This window comes from Epinephelus fuscoguttatus, linkage group LG7, assembly GCF_011397635.1.
Source record: "Epinephelus fuscoguttatus linkage group LG7, E.fuscoguttatus.final_Chr_v1".
Lineage (NCBI taxonomy): Eukaryota > Metazoa > Chordata > Actinopteri > Perciformes > Serranidae > Epinephelus > Epinephelus fuscoguttatus.
The window spans coordinates 32,457,273-32,479,059 of record NC_064758.1 but is presented as its reverse complement, the minus strand read 5'-3'; the positions used below and the strand labels follow the sequence as shown (position 1 = coordinate 32,479,059).

The 21,787-nt window shown below is 42.3% G+C and overlaps 2 protein-coding genes and 1 pseudogene across 2 annotated transcripts in view; 2 read left to right on the top strand and 1 right to left on the bottom strand.

Annotated features, from left to right (window-relative positions):
* The first annotated feature begins 2,917 nt into the window (after positions 1-2,917).
* On the top strand, positions 2,918-4,969 carry LOC125891710 (lens fiber major intrinsic protein-like). The gene is made up of 4 exons (XM_049581164.1): positions 2,918-3,716; positions 4,024-4,188; positions 4,270-4,350; positions 4,433-4,969. Exons 1-4 carry the CDS (start codon positions 3,357-3,359, stop codon positions 4,616-4,618), a joined length of 792 nt encoding a protein of 263 aa, XP_049437121.1. The 5' UTR covers positions 2,918-3,356; the 3' UTR covers positions 4,619-4,969.
* Positions 4,970-6,542: 1,573 nt separating this feature from the next.
* LOC125891711 (lens fiber major intrinsic protein-like) lies at positions 6,543-7,789 on the top strand (annotated as a pseudogene).
* A 4,977-nt stretch (positions 7,790-12,766) lies between these two features.
* The window catches only part of rbm38 (RNA binding motif protein 38), a 29,073-nt gene continuing 20,052 nt past the window's right edge, over positions 12,767-21,787 (bottom strand). The window contains exon 4 of the mRNA XM_049581166.1: positions 12,767-14,368. Within this exon, the coding sequence (XP_049437123.1) occupies positions 14,017-14,368 (352 nt within the window). The 3' untranslated portion in view covers positions 12,767-14,016. The remainder of the gene's footprint in view (positions 14,369-21,787) is intronic.

Below are 21,787 nucleotides of genomic sequence, written 5' to 3'. Positions count from 1 at the left end.
TGTGTATTGATTCAGCATGTTTTCACATCTGACTCAGTGAGTTAAGGGTTTTATTCAGCCATCTCCATGGTGATTGTTGGAACAGTGTAAAGACAAAGCAAGAGGGCTTTAGTGAGTTCTATTTTGTTTCTGGTGACTTAGAATGAAATGTGTTTTACAGTGATAAAATTAGTGTTTATTTAAATGGAGTCTGGTGGCAATTCCAGGGCTATTTCTGGTAAACAAAAAGGATCCTCTTTAAGGATCTTTTTCATAATGTTGTCAGACAATTCTAACACAAAAAATGCCAGGGTTGGGCAGACACATTCCACAACGCCACACAGTATACACCAGTGTGCAGAACAAACAGAAACAGACATGACTCTGAGGCAATTACAGTAATACCCTATATGCTCTTCCCTCCCACTCGCCACCCATCCTCATATCCCCAAGTTTTCCTTCCTTTAAATATCTATCTATCTATTTATCTCTAAGCCACAATGTCTAGAGTAACAACATCCATGGAGTTGACTTTTACTTTTTTTTATATCAAGGGCTAAATCAAAATGCATTCAGAGCTGATTTTGTTTGGGACATTACGTCTTGAAGCCACTGGCCGGATATCAGCGGGGCAGCCTCCTTTCATTTGAGCAAGATGGCCTGTGCAAGAGCAGAGCAAAAGTCACCATAAGGTGCTCTGCAGATGTCAGGTTAGGGTTGTCTCCATCAGCAAAGCCAAACAGGGCAACAATAGGGTCTAGGTCTAATGTTTTTTAGAAAGGGTATGGGAGATATCTTTATAAAATGTTTGTGAGTGAGGGCACAGCCAGTATATATGTATCAGGGTGGCATCATTGTTTTTGCATTTGTCACAGGTGGGGGTTGTATCAGGGTAGATGCTAGACAGCTTAAACTTGGACAAAAACTGCAATAAGCATATAGAGACCCATTAGTCCTCAGATATAAGTCCCAGATTATGTTTCCAGGCTACCATAATCCTGTCTAGAGGTCAGCGTGTCAGCATTGAGATGTTACGAACAGTCTGAGTCTATCAGTGGCAAAACCAAGCACCTTTAGTGGAGGTAAATTGACAAAAATGTGGCCTGTTTTGCTGCGACCCTCTCACTCAGCACTGGACCAGTTTAAAAATATTTATTCCCAATAGACACTTAGACACAAAAATGTCAGAAAATAGGGTCAAGGTCGAAAAAATAGCAGAGTTACCCTTTAAAATATGTTTTGCATGTAATTTAGAGGGTCACTTCACCCATCACAGCTTCTCAGTAATGTTAGTGGTGTATAGACACGCAGGTAAATTTGGTTTGTGATATTTGTCTCTTTTGTAATTTTAATGAATCATCCCTTTAAAATGAATATAATACAAAGTTCAAGATTCATAATTGAGATATATGTACTGTACACTGTATGATCTGGATATGACAGCAAAATAAAATGAAATAAAACCATGTTAACACTCAGTATCAATGTAGCAGTGTTATTGAACACACACTCACACACACATATACATAAACTATTTACACACACACACAATGTGCACAATAGCTATAACTGCCACAGTGCCGCCAGCATTTTGCTTTGTGTGTGTTCTTTCTAACATGTATAAAAGGGAGTCAAAACGGCAACCACAGCATTCTGCATTCATCACCCTCTCACCCCCCTCACCGAACCCCCCCCCCAGCGCGATGCCCCCGGTGCTGCTCAGTAACCCCACCGTCCCCCTACACATCCCTGTTGCCCTGCTGCACCTCTCCCTTTACCCCAGCTCCCTACACACACACGCAGAACTTTCAGGGCTTTGGTCGTATGTCCTCCTGCAGCACACACAAACTCTCACATAATGCAAACCTGTGCCGAGCACCTCCTGGAAGCAACAACAGAAGATACATTCCGCTGTGTTGTGTGAATTATTATTAGTTCGTTGCTTGATGTTTTTCCACTCCTCCATGTTCACAGTATACCCCCTCTAACGTTTTTTTCCCCACCTTCTGTTGACTCCACTTTGTTGCCATTGGCTGTGGAGCAGTGCCAGTGACGGCTCTGAACTCTGAGGCAATGTCAAGTTCAGGTCTTAGTGTTCACAATCACAGGCCTCTGCGGTGACTGCTGCCACTTTGTCCTCCTCTTAAACATGACTGATTATCATTGGCAGGGCTTGGCGGTGTAATTGTGCACAAAAGCAATAAATAACATCACCAACTTTGGCCGTGGCTTTGCAAATTTACGGCAAAGCTTAGTTAGCTGTTGCTTCTGTGCTTTAGTTTAATATGTATTTCTGTCTTTGTCCATATGTGGCCCACATGCTGCATACAGACAATGGTTTCACAGGGTCAGGCATTTCAGTGTATGGGTCAGTTCAGCGCTGTTAGCTTTGGGCACTTCCGTCCGGGGCCCCAACTGTATTATCTGCACGTGTGTATATGTGTATGTGCGTGTGTGTGTGTCTTTGTGCATGCATGTGTGTATTTTCTGTCCTTGTCCATCAGCATTTGTGTCCCCTGATTATGACAGTTATGATATGTCAACAGATGACATACGCCCCAAAGAAAACTTTCTCCTCGCAGCTCCAGCTGCTCTTCAACATGGCTGTTTCTCCTTGTTTTCCACTCCCACCCCCCGAATATAAGACACTACACCTCCTGTTGTCTCCTTATTCGAAAATGTCTCTACGGCCCACAAAATGCTTTTCATGGGTTTCACTCATTCTCGCTTTATCTGTTTCTCTCCTCGGATACACTGCCTCTCTTTTGGTTCTGTTAAAGGGGGGCGACAGAGGGGTTAAGTTTGTTTGATTTAGGATGTCCAGCACTGCCGCCCCCCGCCCTTGGCCCTACAGGGGGATTATGGCGTCACCTGGGGCCCCTGGGGGGGTATTATAAAGCCCCTGTCTGGCCCTCTCCCCTCCGTCAGAGAGGCTAAAAGGTCCACCGGACACTCTGTCTATCCCCGTCTCTACTTTAGAAACACCCCTTTAGCATTGATGCCCACCTCCTCTTGACAACTCATCCCACCTGAGATCTCCACCCACACTCCCACATTATCTCACACCTATGTCTTTGCGACAGGTGGACAGAGGTGGCAAGCAGCTGAGTTGACTTTACCAACCCGGTTCACGGCTTGGTAAAGATCCCTTGAGTGGATTCGTCTGTTGACGTTCTGAAATCCTGTTTCGTCTTTGAACTGACTCTCTGAGTGTTTTTGGTCAGCTGAGTTAGCTGACTACTAAAGGGAGATCCTTTTTTTGTTATTTTTGGGTGTTTGAAGAGGACCGGAAAGGTACACGTTTACCTTTTCTAGACCTTGATTTATTTTTAAAGAACCTTCTTCATCTGGTGGAGAGCCTCAAGTGAACAGTCACCATGTGGGAGTTCCGGTCCATGAATTTTTGGCGGGCGGTCTTCGCAGAGTTCTTCGGGACCATGTTCTTTGTATTTTTCGGCATGGGTGCCGCCCTGCGTTGGACCACTGGGCCTCATCATGTCCTCCATGTGGCCCTGTGCTTCGGGCTGGCAGCTGCCACTCTCATCCAGTCCATCGGCCACATCAGCGGCGGCCACATTAACCCTGCCGTTACCTTTGCCTACCTTGTTGGCTCACAGATGTCTCTTTTCCGCGCCATTTTCTACATGGCCGCCCAGTGCCTGGGTGCTGTAGCCGGGGCTGCTGTGCTATATGGGGTCACACCTGGCAACATGAGAGGCAACATGGCAATGAACACGGTAAGGCCCCAACACGGGGGTTTAGGAACCAAGTGCGGCAATGTTGAGAGGGGTGAGGCAGAAGTTTTTCCATCCATGGAACACGTGGCAAATTTTTTTAGAGCTTTAGGTTCAGATCACTGACGGCCATCTATCAAAACCATGGATTAAAATACCAAAAACAAATGTTGTATGTGTAATTATTATAATTATTAAGTGACACAGTTTTTCTGAAATAAAAGTGAAATTCAGTCGTATATGTTCAGTGCAGCTCTGAGATTTCTTTGACTTATGCAAAGGTTTTTTTTGTCTGTCTGTGAACCTCCAGCTGCAGCCGGGCATCAGTCTGGGAATGGCCACCACTGTGGAGGTTTTCCTCACCATGCAGCTGGTGGTGTGCATCTTCGCCGTGACTGATGAGAGGAGAAATGGACGCCTGGGATCTGCCGCCCTATCCATCGGCTTCTCTGTCACCATTGGACACCTCATGGGGGTGAGACACTCAAAAACACAGATATCAAATGACAATTAAATATTTTAGAACACACACAACAGTGAGTGTCTTGTGTTTTAGATGTACTACACCGGTGCTGGAATGAACCCTGCTAGGTCCTTCGCCCCTGCTGTGCTCTTCAGGAACTTCATCAACCACTGGGTAAGACCTGCAGTCACACCGTCCACATCAATCTGATCAGGACTGTCAGAACACTGTGTTAAGTGATGTTTGCTTTCGGCAGGTGTACTGGGTCGGGCCTATGATAGGAGGTGCAATGGGCGCCCTTCTGTACGATTTCATGCTGTTCCCACGCATGAGAGGTCTGTCCGAGCGCCTGGCCACACTGAAGGGCAGCCGGCCCCCCGAGAGTGAGACCCAGCAGGACACCCGCGGAGAGCCCATCGAGCTCAAGACGCAAGCCCTATAAACCTGCCTCTGCCCCCTTCTCCGACTGGGGCCGAGGGATGAGGGACAAGGCCCTGAGCTACGCCAACCCCACCTCCACTGCCACCCCCCACAACATGCCTTCACACACAACACCGCACAAGACTAACCCAAATACTCACATCTAGACTAACACACGATAAGATTATTTTTTCCACTGTAAAAACACAAACAGGTTCACAACCTTCAACCTCAACACACAACAAGACTCCTCTACTCCCCAGTCCTCACTCTGTATTCTGAACTGCACATTGTGTTTTTGATAAATGGTGACCAGAGCTTGAACCAGCAGCCGCCTCGTCTCTCCGCCGACCTGCCTGCTTCCTCCTCTCAGACGGGCTCTAATCTGCAACTCAGAGGAAATGCTGAAATTGAGCAGAAAGGTTGAGGTGCTCTGGAGGGAGGGGAGGGGGCGAGGGCAGGATGAGGGTGAGGCGGGGATGTGGGTATGATATGAGAAGGGTAAGAGGGCATGGGGCAGGTGAGGGTGGAGTAAAGGGGTGGGGGTTGGGGTTTGGGTAGGGTAGAGAGGGCAACACTCTGGGTTTGTGGTCGTTTCAAGTTGGGTTAGACCAGTGAAGATGGGCATGCTTTTCATTATTCATCTGAATTTATCTCCATTTTAGTTTTTTTTTTTTTAATTTTTAGGTTCATTTTGTTTTCTGCACTTCAGACACAAGACGTGGATGTATGATACCATTAGATTTTACCAGGGTTTCACTATTTTCAATCACTACATTTTATCTGTGGGTTTGTGTTTGTGTGTGTGTGGATACCTCTGCAGCATGTGTGTGTGTGTGTGTGTGTGTGTGTGTGTGCAAGTGTGTGCGTGAGAGTGAGCGTGTGCATGTGTGTGCGCCTGCCCGTGTGCGTACGAGTGTGTTTGCAAGTGAGTGTGTATATGTGTGTACGTGTGATCAAGATTGCAGATACAGTACTTTTTATTTCGTTTTATTTTCATTACCGCTCTCCTGTTTCGTACCATTAACTGTGTTTCATTTTGTCATCAATTTTTAAGACATGATCATTTCTCCTCCCCTCACTGTGGTATTTGCTATGATATTCATTTTTACATAAACCATCTGCTTTTTTTGTTCTGAACCAGCGCAATCCAAAGGAAATGTTGTATCCCAGACTTTGATAGTAGGTCTGTTCACTGCAGATCGGCTGTGCAAGCTTTACATTGAGTCTCCTTTTATTATTTGATCCTTACTGGGAGCACAAGGCGTTTCATTAAACATTTCAATGATAATAAACATAAAAACTTGATACAAGTTTTGGGTCGTTTTTCTTCCTTTAAATTTTGCATTTTGTTGAGTTGAACATGGAGGACAAATTGTCAGCTGCATTAAATCATTTCAGTCAGAAGAGGACGACTCACATTGAAATTTGAATTAGTATTATAAAAGAATCATTAAAGGTGATAGTTCACTGAGGTGAGCGTGCTTTAAGAAACACGATGCTGTAATAGAGTATATTTTAGGTACATTGGGAGGTGTGTTTCAGGGAGGGGTTGTTTGAGTAAGACAGGCTTCACTTAAAGGGCGACTATTGCTCATGTTTCATAAGAAACACATTCATTTATCTTCCTTTTTCTGTTCCTGTGCATCACAACATGACTACAGCATGACTCCACCTCTACAGCCCTGACCAATAAAGACAGTCAAAAGACAGGTCTGGTGATATTGTGCATTTTCTTGGGGTCATCAAATCCTACGAAACCATCAGAACCACTATTTGTCTCTTATCTTATTCATCTGTGCTCTGGAGCTCCAGAGTTAGCTGACTACTAAAGGAAGATCCTCTTTTGCTATTTTGGGGTGTTTGAAGAGGACCGGAAAGGTACACGTTTACCTTTTCTAGACCTTGATTTATTTTTTTAAAGAATCTTCAAGTGAACAGTCACCATGTGGGAGTTCCGGTTCATGAATTTTTGGCGGGCGGTCTTCGCAGAGTTCTTCGGGACCATGTTCTTTGTATTTTTCGGCATTAGTGCTGCCATGCTATGGACCACCGGGCCTCACTGTGTCCTCCATGTGGCCCTGTGCTTCGGGCTGGCAGCTGCCACTCTCATCCAGTCCATCGGCCACATCAGCGGCGGCCACATTAACCCTGCCGTTACCTTTGCCTACCTTGTTGGCTCACAGATGTTTCTTTTCCGCGCCATTTTCTACATGGCCGCCCAGTGCCTGGGTGCTGTAGCCGGGGCTGCTGTGCTATAGGGAGTCACACCTGGCAACATGAGAGGCAACATGGCAATGAACACGGTAAGGCCCCAACACGGGGGTTTAGGAACCAAGTGCAGCAATGTTGAGAGGGATGAGGCAGAAGTTTTTCCATCCATGGAACACGTGGCAAAAAATGTAGAGTTTTAGGTTCAGTTCATTGAAGGCCATCTATCAAAACCATGGAATAAAACACCAAAAACAAATGCTGTAAGTGTACTTGTTTAAAGTGACACAATTTTTCTGAAATAAAAGTGAAATTCAGTCGTATATGTTCAGTGCAGCTCTGAGATTTCTTTGACTTATGCAAAGGTTTTTATGTCTGTCTGTGAACCTCCAGCTGCAGCCGGGCATCAGTCTGGGAATGGCCACCACTGTGGAGGTTTTCCTCACCATGCAGCTGGTGGTGTGCATCTTCGCCGTGACTGATGAGAGGAGAAATGGACGCCTGGGATCTGCCGCCCTATCCATCGGCTTCTCTGTCACCATTGGACACCTCATGGGGGTGAGACACTCAAAAACACAGATATCAAATGACAATTAAATATTTTAGAACACACACAACAGTGAGTGTCTTGTGTTTTAGATGTACTACACCGGTGCTGGAATGAACCCTGCTAGGTCCTTCGCCCCTGCTGTGCTCTTCAGGAACTTCATCAACCACTGGGTAAGACCTGCAGTCACACCGTCCACATCAATCTGATCAGGACTGTCAGAACACTGTGTTAAGTGATGTTTGCTTTCGGCAGGTGTACTGGGTCGGGCCTATGATAGGAGGTGCAATAGGCGCCCTCCAGTACGATTTCATGCTGTTCCCACGCATGAGAGGTCTGTCCGAGCGCCTGGCCACACTGAAGGGCAGCCGGCCCCCCGAGAGTGAGACAGAGCCAATCGAGCTCAAGACGCAAGCCCTATAAACCTGCCCCTGTCCCCTTCACCCCACTACACAAAGAATTTCAATAAATATTTCAATGATAATAAACATAAAAACTTGATACAAGGTTTGGGTCGTTTTTGTTTCTTTAAAGTTTGCATTTTGTTGAGTTGAACATGGAGGAAAAATTTCAGCTGCATTAAATCGTTTCAGCCAGAAGAGGGCGACTCTCACATTTAAATTTAAATTACTTGAAGGCAAAAATGAATCATGAAAGGTGATCACTCACTGTGGTGAGTCTGCTTTAAGAGACATAATGCTGTAATAGATTATGTTTGAGGTACATTTGGAGGTGTAGTTCAGGGAGGGGTTGTTTGAGAAAGACAGGCTTCACCCAAAGGGGACTTTTGCTCATGTCTGATAAGCAGCACATTTATTTATCTTCCCTCTTCTGTTCCTGTGCATCACAGCTGATAAACTACAGCATGACTCCACCTCTACAGCCCTGACAAACAAAGACAGTTGAAGCACAGGTCTGGTGATATTCTACGTTTTTCTTATGGTCAAGAAAGCCTACAAAACCATCAAAACAACAATGATTTGTCTCTTATCTTATTCATCTGTGCTCTGGAGCTCTAATGTTGCATAAGACCTATAAATAAAACACATCAATGAGCCACACTGGGTGACTTGTCCCTTCATTAAAATGAACCTGAGCGCTGTAGTTTATTTTGAGTAGCTCCCACATACACCGTCCTCAGTGGTGTAGCAGTTGTTGATGAGGTAAGTGTGCGACTAGGTCAATGGGTAGGTTACCAAGGTGAATATATATTCCAATGACTTTTTGTCTGATAGGTGGGTATACTGTAAAGTGCCATGAAAAGAGGTGGGTGTACCCGTATGCCCGCATAAACCCACCATTACACCACTGACCATCCTGCTGCTGGGAAATGTGAATCAATCCACAGCTGAAACTAGTTTCCAACAAATACAATATTTACTCCACTTTGGGAAAATATTTACATATGTTTTTTAATATTATTTTTTTGGCTTTAATTGATAGGACAGTGTTAGTATGAAGGGGAGAAGAAAGAGGCGATGACATGCAGCAAGGGACCACAGGCTGGAATTGAGCCTTCAGCCACTGTGACAAGCACATTGCTTTTGTACGTGACGCCTACTTTACCCACTGGAAGTTGGTTAAGAAAAATGAAATGAAATGAAATAAAATGAAATACAACAAAACAAAATAATGCATTGTAGGTTTTGGTCTATTGAATTGAAGGTTTTTTTGACATCAACAAAAATATGGAATATCGCTGGCCTTATCCTTCAAGTTTCATGGCAGGTGGGAAAGAGATGTTGTCTCCAGTGCAGTCAAATTAGCGATTACAAGCCATAATGTACAGTAAATGATGCCCCAAAAAATGCCAGTCAACCAGTCAAGTTGTAGTTTACACCCACATCTGTCCAGATTCATACTGTATGTAGCCATGACCGAAGATAACGCTTCAAATGTTGCTGCCAAGAAAGATCATATCCTAAAACATGGATGCTTCACACACATCTTCAACCCAGCAGCACATAAGATTTATACAATCAGCACAGTTTCAAGGTGGACACCCGAGATTAACGTCACCAAGTCATTATCTGACCAAATGTCTCCCCTTCTGTTCCTGAGTTATGGTGTTGAGTAATGACAAGAAAAGTGTTTTTGTAGACCATTATGATGTCAGAGTGAAGCTAACCTTGGACGTTATGGATGCGAAATGTCACCATTTCATCATTTCATTGTATTAGACATCTGTGTGTAGTTTTGTCATAATTAGTGTGTGGATTGAGTTACAGACAAAAACATGTTTGGTGAAGTCACAGTGACCTTTGACCTTTGACCACCAAATTCTAATCAGGTCATTGTTGAGTCCAAGTGGACTTTTTTTGCCAAATTTAAATAAAGCCCCTCGAGGCATTCTTAAGATATTATGTTCATGAGAATGGACAACCAGAAAATGGCCACCGTCACCGGCATGGAATCACATAAATCAAAGCTTTGTAAAAAGTCGTTGTCTGCTGGGCCTAGTTTAAAGAATAGTTTAACATTTGAGGAAGTACAGTCATTTGCTTTCTTGCCAAGAGTTAAATGGGAAAATTGATAGCAGTAATTGCCAAGTAATTGGCATAAAGCCTGAGAACAGGGAAACAACATGGCTTCGTAAAAATGAAACAGAATCTGGTTACCAGCATCAATGAAGCTCACAAATTAAAGCTGGGGTAGGCAGTTACTTTTGAGTACAACTATCTTGGAACGTTATTTAATTTTAATGGACGATTTGATAAAGCAATAGCTAAGCAAGTTAAACTAGCTAAAAGAGCTTTATTCTCCTTGAAAAACAGAGTTACTAGATTACAGTTACCTGTTGATATACAATATGAGTTGTTTGACCAGCTTATAGTGCCTATTCTTTTATATGGAAGTGAAGTCTGGGGATTTCATAAACTTGATCAAATTGAAATGCTTCACAGATCTTTCTTGAAACGTTTACTTAATGTTAATAAACACACAGCAAATTGTATTATTTATGGAGAGTTTGGTCGAAATAGTCTAGATTTAAAGGGAAACATGAGAATGATTAACTTTTGGGTACATTTAATTAGTCATAATACAGCAAAAATCTCTTTGACTGTGTTTATTGTTTTCAAGACTTTGTATGATGACAATATTTTTCAGTGTAAATGGATTTCCAAAGTTAAAAATATTCTTGATGATTGTGGTTTATCGTAGTTATGGCATGACGCTGGGCGGATGAACCCTAAATATTTAAAATTAATGATTGAACGTAGATTATCTGATATGGAACTACAGAGACGGCATGAGAAATTACAAAGTAACCCTTTATGTGATAGTTATAAATTGTTTAAAACTGATTTCACCTTTGAACCTTATCTGATTATGTTAAGACCTGCCGAAAGAGTTTGTTTGTCTAAGTTTCGGTGTGGAAATCATAAGTTACCTATCTCTGAGCGCAGGTATGATTGTGAAAATGTCCCCTGGAAATGTACTCTTTGTTTGACTGGCAATCGAGGAGACGAATATAATTATGTACTTGTGTGTTCTTTTTTTGATAAAGAGAGAAGAGAGTTGGTCGGACAGTTCTATAGAGCAAATCCAAATATTTATAAGTTTCAAAAGTTAATGTCATCTCGAAAAGTAAAGGTCTTGTTAAATTTGTTGAAACTTTTAAAGAAAATCTTGAATAGTTTCTCTTGATTTGCTTTGGCTTGTATGTATGTACACAAATTCTGTTTTATTTATTTTGCTGTGCATTGGCTGCTGCCTGTTCTGATTTGTTAATCTTATTTTTTGTTGTCTGCCCCTTATACCCCGGGGAGGGGTCAAAAGGAAAAATAAATGAAATGAAAATAAATGAAATGAAATGAGTTTAAATTTGGCGTCAATAGGTTAAAAACTCCATAATGAACTTTTAGCACATTGTTATTCAAATGGTTTGAGAGGCAATGAGACTTCTGTTTTCAGACTTTAGAAAGTCCAGCCTCTGAAGGGAGATTGGGTCATTTCAGAGAGAAGGTGAAAGTTGCTCTTCTAGCGTTTTGTAACAACTACCTACACTGCAAAGCAACCCCAAAAAGGAGGATGGACTCATCAAAAAGAGAGTGTCCAAAGAATGTGGCAATATCAATGAGGCATTTTACAGATTAAGAGAAAATGTCGCTAATAGTTTAGCCTTCTGCTAACCAAAGCTAGAGGCTCATGGCTGCAGCCTCAAATTTACATTTATGTAGCTTATGTTGGGTAGAACTTCAAATCGCAGGGTGTCCTCCACCTCACTCCCCGCCGCTACAGACCACCTCACTGGAAGGAGAGCAGTTTGGTTTGCTATCACTTTAACATTGTCCTTATTTTTTGTGTGTGTGTGTGTGTGTTAAGTTTTCTGTTCTTCATAAAATCCTGCGCTATATAGTGTTATTTATAACATTCATCACTGTCATTTTATGTATTTTAAATTGTGCAAACATAAAACCAAACACAAAACCCCCAGTCAGCGCCTGCAGCAACCAAAATCCACCCAGTGCAAAACTCCAGGGGACAACACTGAGCAAACTTTCTGTTGCTGCCTTTACACAGGTAAAACCCAGTTCTTCCGCTGGCTACTAGCCCGCTGTGACACCTGGCACTGGGGCGTTTGTACTGGGTGGATCTGAGCCACTACAGCCTGCCTGTCTGTCTCCGGAGTTGCTGCCTGATCTCCCGGTGATGCAGTCCACAGCGGTGGGGAATGAGGCGGAGGAACTGTGGGGTGACTAGCTAATTCTTGTCTCACTTGTGGTCTGATAAACAGAGAGAGTGAGCAGGACAAAGAGAGGCATAGCAGATGAGCTGTAAATGAACAAATAGGAAACACTGGGTTTCTGTATGGAGTGTAAACATATGCCTGTGGTTGTCTGGTGGGAGGGGCTCAGGACAGAGGGGAGAGCTGAAGGAGGAGGGTGTATTTTCAGAGTCGACTGTTTTATTGTTTTTGTGCCTTTTCCAGATTTCTGCCTACCACAGCTTTACCATTTTTTCTGTATGTCTTGTTTGTTTAATCTGTACAAACACAAAAGCGTAAAAGCAACAATTCACTGTTTTACAGGGGGTTATGTGCCAGACTTTCTTGGACGCCACCCAGCGACTGGAGGTAACCAGCATAAAACCACAACTTAGGTGATTAGTGGGCGGACTGGCCGCTGGCTGTAGACTTATATTTACTATACAGACATGAGACTGGGAATGATCTTCTTATTTGATACTCAACAAAAAAGCCAACATGTTGAACTAGTCCTATAACCAGTGCGGCTTCACGTCAACACTTTTACCAGTCCATCAGAGAAGTATCTCACAGACACAATGAAATGTCCTCCATGACTCATGTGTGACTGTGCAGCCTTACAGTCTCATGCAGCAGCTGTTTCCACCAGATCTTTAACCACAGTTACTGTAATTCGACCACACTCAGAGAATAATAGCATGTCATACTTAGAAATATTCATTTTATTTTGCATATTTGTTTTAAATGTGACGTATGGCTTGGTTCATGACTTTACTAAGTTGGCGCCACAGCACCGTGAGACTCCAGTATCATCGCTAAAGCATCTGTCTGTATTCTGCAGCTGGAGGAAAAAAAGAAAACAAAGAAACAACTGAGCAGTACAATGGGCTGGAAATGGAGCTCGGTCCTGACACTGGCGTATACTGCATCGCTCTATTTCTCTCTCACTCAACTCACACACTGAGAAAACAGACACCAAATACACTCACACACATTCAGGAACAACATCACCTACACCCAGACACATTGACTTGATATGTATTGACAACTTTGTAATTTAGGTATCAGAAAACCAAACAGTCCCCAAACCCAGACACTGCTCCAAAAGTTACGGGTCAGAAATAGCCTAATGAGCCACTGCAGGAATTTCATGTGATGACTATTGTGTTTGAAGTGTTAACAAAGTCTCAGTAATGTTCTAGCAGTTGCAATACAAAAACAAAATACCAGTGTTGTCTACCTTATTCATGCTCATCCATTATCACCACATTTACATATTCTGTTTAACTGTTGATTATCACCGTGTAATGACTTGCCAGCGGCAGATAAAAGGAACAAAAGGGAGCACAATAAACATTTTGTTCATTTGAGATGAGAGGCTAATAAAAACGACAAACTGAACCAGGTACAGAGAGAGAGACAGAGAGAGAGAGAGATCTCTAAGGCCATAGACAGAAAGGTAACCTTGAAGAGGAGGTAATTGGACCTTGGTTTCTGAAAGAGGAACTGGCTCCCAGCTTGGCTTATATCCAGCGTTCAGCTCAGTACCTTTGGAGAAACTGCAGCCGCAGCATCATGTCAAGCAGACATATTTCTTGTTGTCTTTACCTGTCCACTCTCCAGCAGTCGGCCTGCCTCCAGCCTCTGCGCTGAGGGGTCAGCGGTATGACAGAAACGTCCAGAAGATTACCAGTCGTCTCACTCCGGTCCCTGACGTCCTCATGTATGAAAAACATTCAGGTTGTGTGCTGATGACAGTAGCAGTAGAACATTTTCATCAACTATTACAACAACAATAATATATATAAAAAACAGGAATGAGAGTGCTTTCTAAAAGCCCTTTTGATTACATCACACTCTCTCCCTGGTTAGTCTTATCCCGATGATGTCACAGGTCAACAGTCACGCTGCTTTAAATCATCAGTTTAGCAGCTGCAGCTCCACCCAGAGCAGCTCACTGCATGCGGTCGGGCTGGTGCAGAGGGTAGTGGAGGAAGGCCTGCGGGGCGGCAGACATGGTGGTGAGTGCAGCCAGAGGAGGATGGATGGCGGCTGGAGGGGTCGGGGATGCAGTGAGGGCTGGCGCCGGCGTACCGGGGGAGAAGCTGTAGCTGAGGTAGCCAGCAGAGGGCGACGGCGAAGGGGTGTAGGGGTACTGCTCCAGTCCTGTGGGGGCGTAGTGGCTGTAGGCAGAGCTGTAGTCCAGGTAAGGGGAGGCGAGGGCTGCGGCTGTGGGGTTGAGCTGGGACTGCAGCACCAGGCTGGGCTGGAGGAACGCCTGGGGGTAGACGTACTGCTGGGTGAGCCTGCAGACAGAGGGACACGGGCCAGAGGTTAAATGATCAGCCAATTAACTGATTAGCTGAGCAAAAGAGAATTCATCAGCAACAATTTGAATAACAGATTAATAATTTCAGTCATTTCTTCACAAAAAAGTCCACCAGCTCTATTTGATGGACAGTAAAGTGAACAGATTTGAGGTTTGGGCATTTGGTCGAACAAAACAAGCTCTGTACACTTTACAAAAATATAAACACAACACTTTGGCTCACATTTTCCATGAGTTGAAATGAAAGATCTGATTCTTTTTCTATGCACACAAAAGACTGTTTTTGAAATTCTGATCACAAATTTGTAAATCTGCATTAATCAGCGCCTCTCCAAGATAACCCATCCACCTGACAGGTGTGGCATATCAAGCTGATTAAACAGCATCATTACTACATAGGTGTTCCTTGGCATGGTCACGATAAAGGCCCGTCTAAAATGAGCAGTCTGATCACGAGACACATTGCAACAGATGTCCCAAGTTTTGAGGGAGTGTGTCGTTGTCACGCTGACTGCAGGATTGTCCACCAGAGCTGTTTCCCGCGAATTAAAAGTTCATTTCACGACCATAATATGTCTCTAAGAATTTAGCAGTGTATCCAAATGATCTCGGCAAAGCAAGGCAATGCAGCTTTATTTGTATTGCACATTTCATACACCAGGGTACTTCAAAGTGCTTTACAGAGCATAATAAAGGATACATATTTACAGTAAAAGAGTAAAGAAAAAAGATATAAAGGATAAAATTAATTACTAAATTATTTGATTGACAAAAAATACCATGAGCACTACTACGTGTGGAGATGTAACAGTGTTGGTACATACATTTTGGACTGTGATCTTGTAGATGCAGACAGGGTTAGGTTGGCATGTTGATCTTGAGTATTAAATCACAATTAAAAAGCATAAGTGCAGACAAGAAGTACAAAGATAAAACAATTATTTAAAATGACTTAAAACAGAGTTTAAAAATAATTTAACAGTCACACAGGGTGGAGCAGGCAGAGTCAGAGTCAGGGCCTGACATCATCTGGGAGGTTATTCCAGGTTTGTGCTGCATGATAACAAAACACTGCTTCACCATGTTTTGTTCTGACTCTTGGGATGGCCCCAGATGTCCTCAGGGTCCTAAATGTTTCATGTCACAAGCATGTCTGAGAGATTTTTGGGTGTACAGCCACAGAGTGATTTATACACAAGCAGCGCGTTTTTCTGTCAGGACAGGGAGCCAGTGAGTCAGCCCAGGACCTCCACATCTGTCTACTTCATTTTCAAGTTCATTTAAGACCAGCCGCTGACACAAGCGTCCCTGAGATGGTTTATGACAGTTTGTGCAGAAGGAGTTTGTTTGTGCAAACCAACTGTTGCATCAGCTGTAAGGTGGATGGATTATAATCATGCTGACTAACTGCTCACTAACAGATTTTAACAAAATCATGCACAAAATCTGAGAGCGATGGGTTTTTTTTTCGTGTGCATAGAAAAAGTCTCAGATCTTTTATTTCAACTCATTAAAAACTGAAGCAAAAACAAAAGTGTTGCGTTTTTATTTTCGCTCTGTGTATATCTGACAGCTTGGACAAAGAAATTGTGAGAAGCTAAAAAAATAATGAGCAGATGAGTAGAGAAAAGAATCATTAACTACAGCCCTAGTTTGGGAATTATACTGTACGCTCACAGCTCCACATAAAACTGGACAAACCTGCGTGGCAGCAGTCTTTGTATGTTTATATATAAATATACTGTAGGCCTGTGTCTTCTTACCATTTTCTATCTTATCATCTCTTAGTGACTTCTTTTAACTTTCACTTTCGAACTAGACTGCAGGACAATTACTTTCTATTTTGTAAAACCAGAACCTAAAATACATTAAGACACTTTGTCATGTTGTTCTTGGCCTGCATTTTTTATATTGGATATTCTGGCACTTCTATATTGTTATTTTTAGATCTCTTAATGACTTGTTGGCAGGTGACTGAACTACAATTCTGTTGTTGAGATCATGACAATGAAGCTCTTTTGAATGTTCAAGTTGCATTCTCATTTTGTGTGCCTCATATTTTCATTTCTTGTTTCTATGTATGATGTTATTTATGTTCTTTTTTATTGCATTTTCAGCTGGTAGGCCACTGTGTAAACCTGTGGGTTCCTGACCTTTATGTCACATGTGTTTGGAGGATTGCTCTCCTCTGTTGGTACAGTTAAAGGGACAGTTCACCCCCAAATCAAAAACACACATATTTCCTCTACAGTGCTGTTCATCAGTCTGGATTGTTTTGGTGTGAGTTGCTGAGTGTTGGAGATATCGGCCGTACAGATGTCTGCCTTCTCTCCAATATAATGGGAACTAGATGGCACTCAGCTTGTGGTGCTCAAAGTGCCAAAAATACATTTGAAAAACGTAATAGCAATGCGTCTTTCCATAAAACATGACCCGGGATCTCTAGATAATCAACAGACCTTGTTGAGAGCCGTTTCATGAGAAACAATTTTCTCTCTACTGAATAACACCTGCCAACTGTATGACAGTGCAGAAGTAAGTGTGCATCTATACACAGACAAGAGGCTCATACTTGTGACAGCCTAAGAAGTAAAAATTAACCATCTGAATCCTGGAGCAACGTCACTTTTCTTGTGCTGCTTTCAGACACATTTCGTAAGTATTTAAACCTTTGAAGCCTGAGGAAATTGGTGTGATTTCTTTTTTTTGTGTGTGATTTCTTCATGGGGAAAAAGGCAATGAGCAACTTTGTAAGACATGTCACATAAATTGCAAAAAAATATGTAAAAATATGGAATTATTATTAAATTATTTAAAATTTAAAAAAAAAAACTGGGGAAAAATATTCCTAATTATTGTTATTACATTTTAAAGTTATGTTACAGAATTATTATAATTTTGAAAGCACTCTTTCCAGGTCATTTTTTTGTTTGTTTGTTTTTAACTTTCTTTCTTACTTGCTTTTTTTTTTTAAACTAATTGTCTTGTTTTTAATTTTCTCTTTTTAATAATTTCTTGCTATTTTTGGGGGGGTCACTTCTTCTTTTGTTGCTCAATGCCTTCATACTGTGTTTTTAAAAGAGATCAAGCCAATTTGCTAAGTTCCCAAAGGGTTAATGGCATCCTTTTCAGATTAGCTGTAATGTTAGCTACCTCAGTCGTGCTAGGTGAGCTAGCAGTAGATGCACGCCTTACTCTGCGGAGTGATACAGTTGGCGAGTGTAGTTTGGTGGAAAGAAAATAGTTCCTACATAAACTGCTCACAACAAGGTCTGTGGATTATCTTGAGTAACCAGGTCATGATTTATGGAAAGAGACATTGCTGTTGAGTTTTTCAAATGCATTTTTTGGCACTTTGAGCACCACAAGCAGAGTGCCATCTAGTTCCATTATATTAGAGAGAAGGCAGACATCTTTATGGCTGATATCTCCAACACTGCATCTCAACCCAAAACAATCTAGACTGATAAACAGCACTACAGGTAAGAGGAAAAATGTATTTTTAATTTGGGGGTGAACTGTCCTTTAGAATGTACAAAAGCAAATCAACAACAAAAACATCTTCATGCTAAGCAAAGCCTGAAGAATAAAATAAGTGTGATAGAGAGGATAAAAATGACACAAGCAGGCCTGACCACATTCATATCTGTTTGAATATCCAATAACGAGTAAGAAAATCTGATTAATGTGTTCAGAGCTGCCACTCTGAGTGAAATCTGATTATCGAGTGTCACTGTAACAAGAACATCAGTAACCAGAGACACACGCTCATTTTGAGTCGCATGTTTAAACACAAACATACTGCAGTTTATTCAGTAACAGCTCCTTTTCTCAATATCCCAACTTGAGTCCTATAATGACGTCTTCCTTTAAGAGCAATTATCAGCACTGTTGCCTCAAAATAGACCTCTTCCCTTGTGTTTAAGTTTAATTAGCACACTGCCAGAGAAATGCTCAAAAAGAAACGCTTTGTTCCAAATGAAATATCACCCATTCAAAAACACCAAATAACAAGCGATAACTTTTAATCACGAGTTGTATTTCTGAAATGAATAATCAGAACCGTGGTCTCTGAGCTGAACGCCTGCACACTCATTCACACTCACTCACACAAGCTGCCACAACAGATGCAGTGCATGAGACTGTTGATACTCCGAGCCACGGCAGTAATGAGAGAAAAAAGTGCTCGGCTGTCCTCCTGTATTCACTCATGCCCTTGCCTCGGGCTGCCCACTTAACCTGAACTGCCTCAGTTACATCTGGCAACAGCTACAGCGATCATATCAGAGGAAGTGGGTCATGCTGCTTAAGTAAAAACAACAGAACATGACAGTATTTAACACTTGCGCTCCTGTGATCAGTCAGATGCACTAACCTGACACTAACCTTGTCACAGAGTCTGAACAGGTGAGCAGAGCAGCGGGAGGCGGCCTGCTGCTGCTGCTTACCCCTAAACAGAGCAAGAGCAGGGATCAGGTGTGCTTACACAACAAATATATTGGGACTGGGCCTGTTCACACCCACTCTGCTGTGTACACAACACACACAGGCACACACCAGTATGTGCAGATTGTCTGCTAATATTCTCCGACCCACATTTTAGTTTTAAAGTTATTCAACCCTACTTGGCTCTTCTATGGACTTATTTAACCCCACTCTGTCAGACTGAGGAATCCTAAAATTCTCCTTAAATGCTTGCCTGATGATGATTTATGTGTCAGCCTGTTTTCATTTAAGCCAAACTAAGTCATACTTTATTCAAGACAATTACTGCTGCGCTATCACAGAAAACTGATTAATTGTAGATGGGTTTTTTTTACACATTTAACTGTAATTCTGACGCAGATGGTATTTTTGAAGCACGAATTTCAAATAAAAGGTCTCATCTCTCGTCTCCAAATTAAAGCGTAGTTAGAGCAGATACAATTATCTGCAGTATCTATCTTCTCGTCTAAGGCCTGGTCCTCCCATATATGGGTATTTTTGAAAACTGTTTTTTTTCCCCTCGCTAAATAAAACCAAAATCCTGTCCACACAAGCAAAAAGCGCTGTCAAGGGCATGCCAAACCAACAGGCAGCAATTAAACCCTTATGGTACGGTCCCACATGAGCAACTGCAGGTGAGTGACCATCACATGCCGAGGCAATATTCATGCCGAATGTAGGACACATAAAGCTAGCTTGCTAGCTAATGTTAGCTAGATACAGTGAAATACATATAAATACAGAAAAATATTGTAAGGCAGGTTTCTTCCTCCTGTCTTATCTACAGTATAAACTTACTAGTTACTGAATTATCTATCAAAGGGCTGTGGGTCAAGTAAGAGCATGGGCAACGCTTTTCAGGAGTGACTTGATCCACCTTAATCTCCCAAAAGAACATAGGAAAACTGAAAATTGACAACTAGAGTGACATCTCACATCCCATATATCACTCCGCCGAACTTCAAAACAACTCTTATTACCTGTGCGTAAGGTGAGGGATATTTAATAGTTCCCAAATGTAATGTGAGGAGCAAAATAAAATATAAATAATGTATGAATGTAGTGAACATTAAATTATGTAGCTGCAAAATAATGAGCAGAGAAAAACAAGACAATCTACTTGATATGTCCTCACAAAAAGAAATCTCCTCTTAAAATGTTTTTCGGCACATCTTCCATTTTCTTAGGTCTCTCGACTCACTGCCAGCCAGCCAGCATCTCTCACATGGGTTATTCTCTAATTTTCATCATCTCTGAGCCGCCAAAACCATATCTGTATGAATGGCACAGCCAGCAGGATGGGATCATGGGTGGCATGGGTGAGACATTTTGACCATGTTTTAGATATGCAACCCATTGCAGGAGATTTAATAAGCAGCTGGTAGCAGCTAGTGCCTTACTCAACAAAGAGGAACAGCAGCATAAATGGCGGCAAGTTGGAAAAAAACATGATGATCCTGGATTGCCTTGTTGCGTTTCATGTCATGCCTTTCACACCTTTTTTGATCTCACAATGCCAGGATGCAGTCTACAATCACACACAAGAGCAGCGTGATGCTGCAGCCATTTGTTTCTGTGTAAAAATGCAAAGGTAGCATGAAGAAGGGACTTTGTGGCGCCTCTGTAACACAATCTGTGTGTAAAAAGGGATGTCTCCTCCACACACACACGTCTCTGCTGCTAGTTAAAACTGCGGCCTTGCCGGTCAAAGTCCACCAAAGTTGAACTCCATGTGATGCAGAGATATAAATCTGCTTTGTCACCTGAATGTTTTATTCGTCCCTGTGTTTGCACTGAATGGAAGTGAACAGGAAGCTAATATTCACCGGTGTTAATTGTCTTGTGTGACCGTGCCCTAACCCTAAAACTATGTCAGCCAGTCCTGCAAAGAAAAAGAAGAAGATGATGGTCAATCAGAAGCCTGAAAAAAAAAGCCCAAAACTCAGTTTTCTGTGTCTACAAGTCACCACTAAAAATGGAGTTTTTGAACATCTTCACCCTGGAAGGACTTTTACAAAAGGCCAGTTTTCAGTGACCTAGAACATAGTTTGTGTGGACAAATGGCCAAAAGCTACATTTAAAAAAAAAAAAAAAAACCTGTACATGTGGACTTGACCTAACTCCCCACAAGAAAGCAAACAAGTGTATTTCCAAAAATGTCTATTTTTATAAACTGAGTGTAAATGACTGAAGATGTAGATTCTCTTTTTTGAAACTCTCAGTAAATTCGGACACGTCTGTGTGTTCAAGAAGACAATAAGGTTGCACACAATCATTTAGCTTCTAAGAGTCGTGCAATAGTCAGTCAGAAATATGCCTGTGCCACTTTTTATTGGTAGAACAGTACGATGGCTTCCAGTTTTTGATAACAAGATTGACTGTGATATTTTACTGCCTTATTGGACTGTGTTTAAGCCCAGCGAGAAATGTTGTGTTGTGCTGAATCTGCAATCTGGATTTTGGCTCAGCCTTTAGGCTGAACACACCGGCTGTTTGGGAGTGAGGCAGGGGGCTGATATAGGCCTGGCAACATCAGCAAACAACCCCACAACTGTTATCACATTTAGGTTCAAATGTTGTTGAGAGATATGTTAACATCACCTTTTTCCAACTGAGCAGAAAAAACACACACAAACACAAGCGTTCAGAAACCTCTTGTGTGAAATAACCAAAACTTTCTGGCAGAAAATTCCATGTTTAAGTGAAACCCCATCAGTCAGAGTAAGACGCTGACTGAGGAACAACGCTTCCAGGGTCTTCAAGGCAGGTAAAAACCTGCAGACTAATGAAGTAGAGCAGCACACTGACTCAAAGCACAGCTGAAGCTAATATCGGCGCCCTCCTCGACCCCTCTGTATCTCATCCCTCCTCACTCGAACTCCGTCAGTCTCTCCTAGAGCAGAAGTGCAGT

Excerpts from the sequence above, each read along its gene's own strand:
- LOC125891710 (XM_049581164.1), top strand. The coding sequence starts at position 3,357 with ATGTGGGAGTTCCGGTCCATGAATTTTTGGCGGGCGGTCTTCGCAGAG. Across the intron at positions 3,717-4,023 it reads GCAACATGGCAATGAACACG|CTGCAGCCGGGCATCAGTCT; the intron begins GTAAGGCCCCAA and ends GTGAACCTCCAG. Across the intron at positions 4,351-4,432 it reads GGAACTTCATCAACCACTGG|GTGTACTGGGTCGGGCCTAT; the intron begins GTAAGACCTGCA and ends TGCTTTCGGCAG.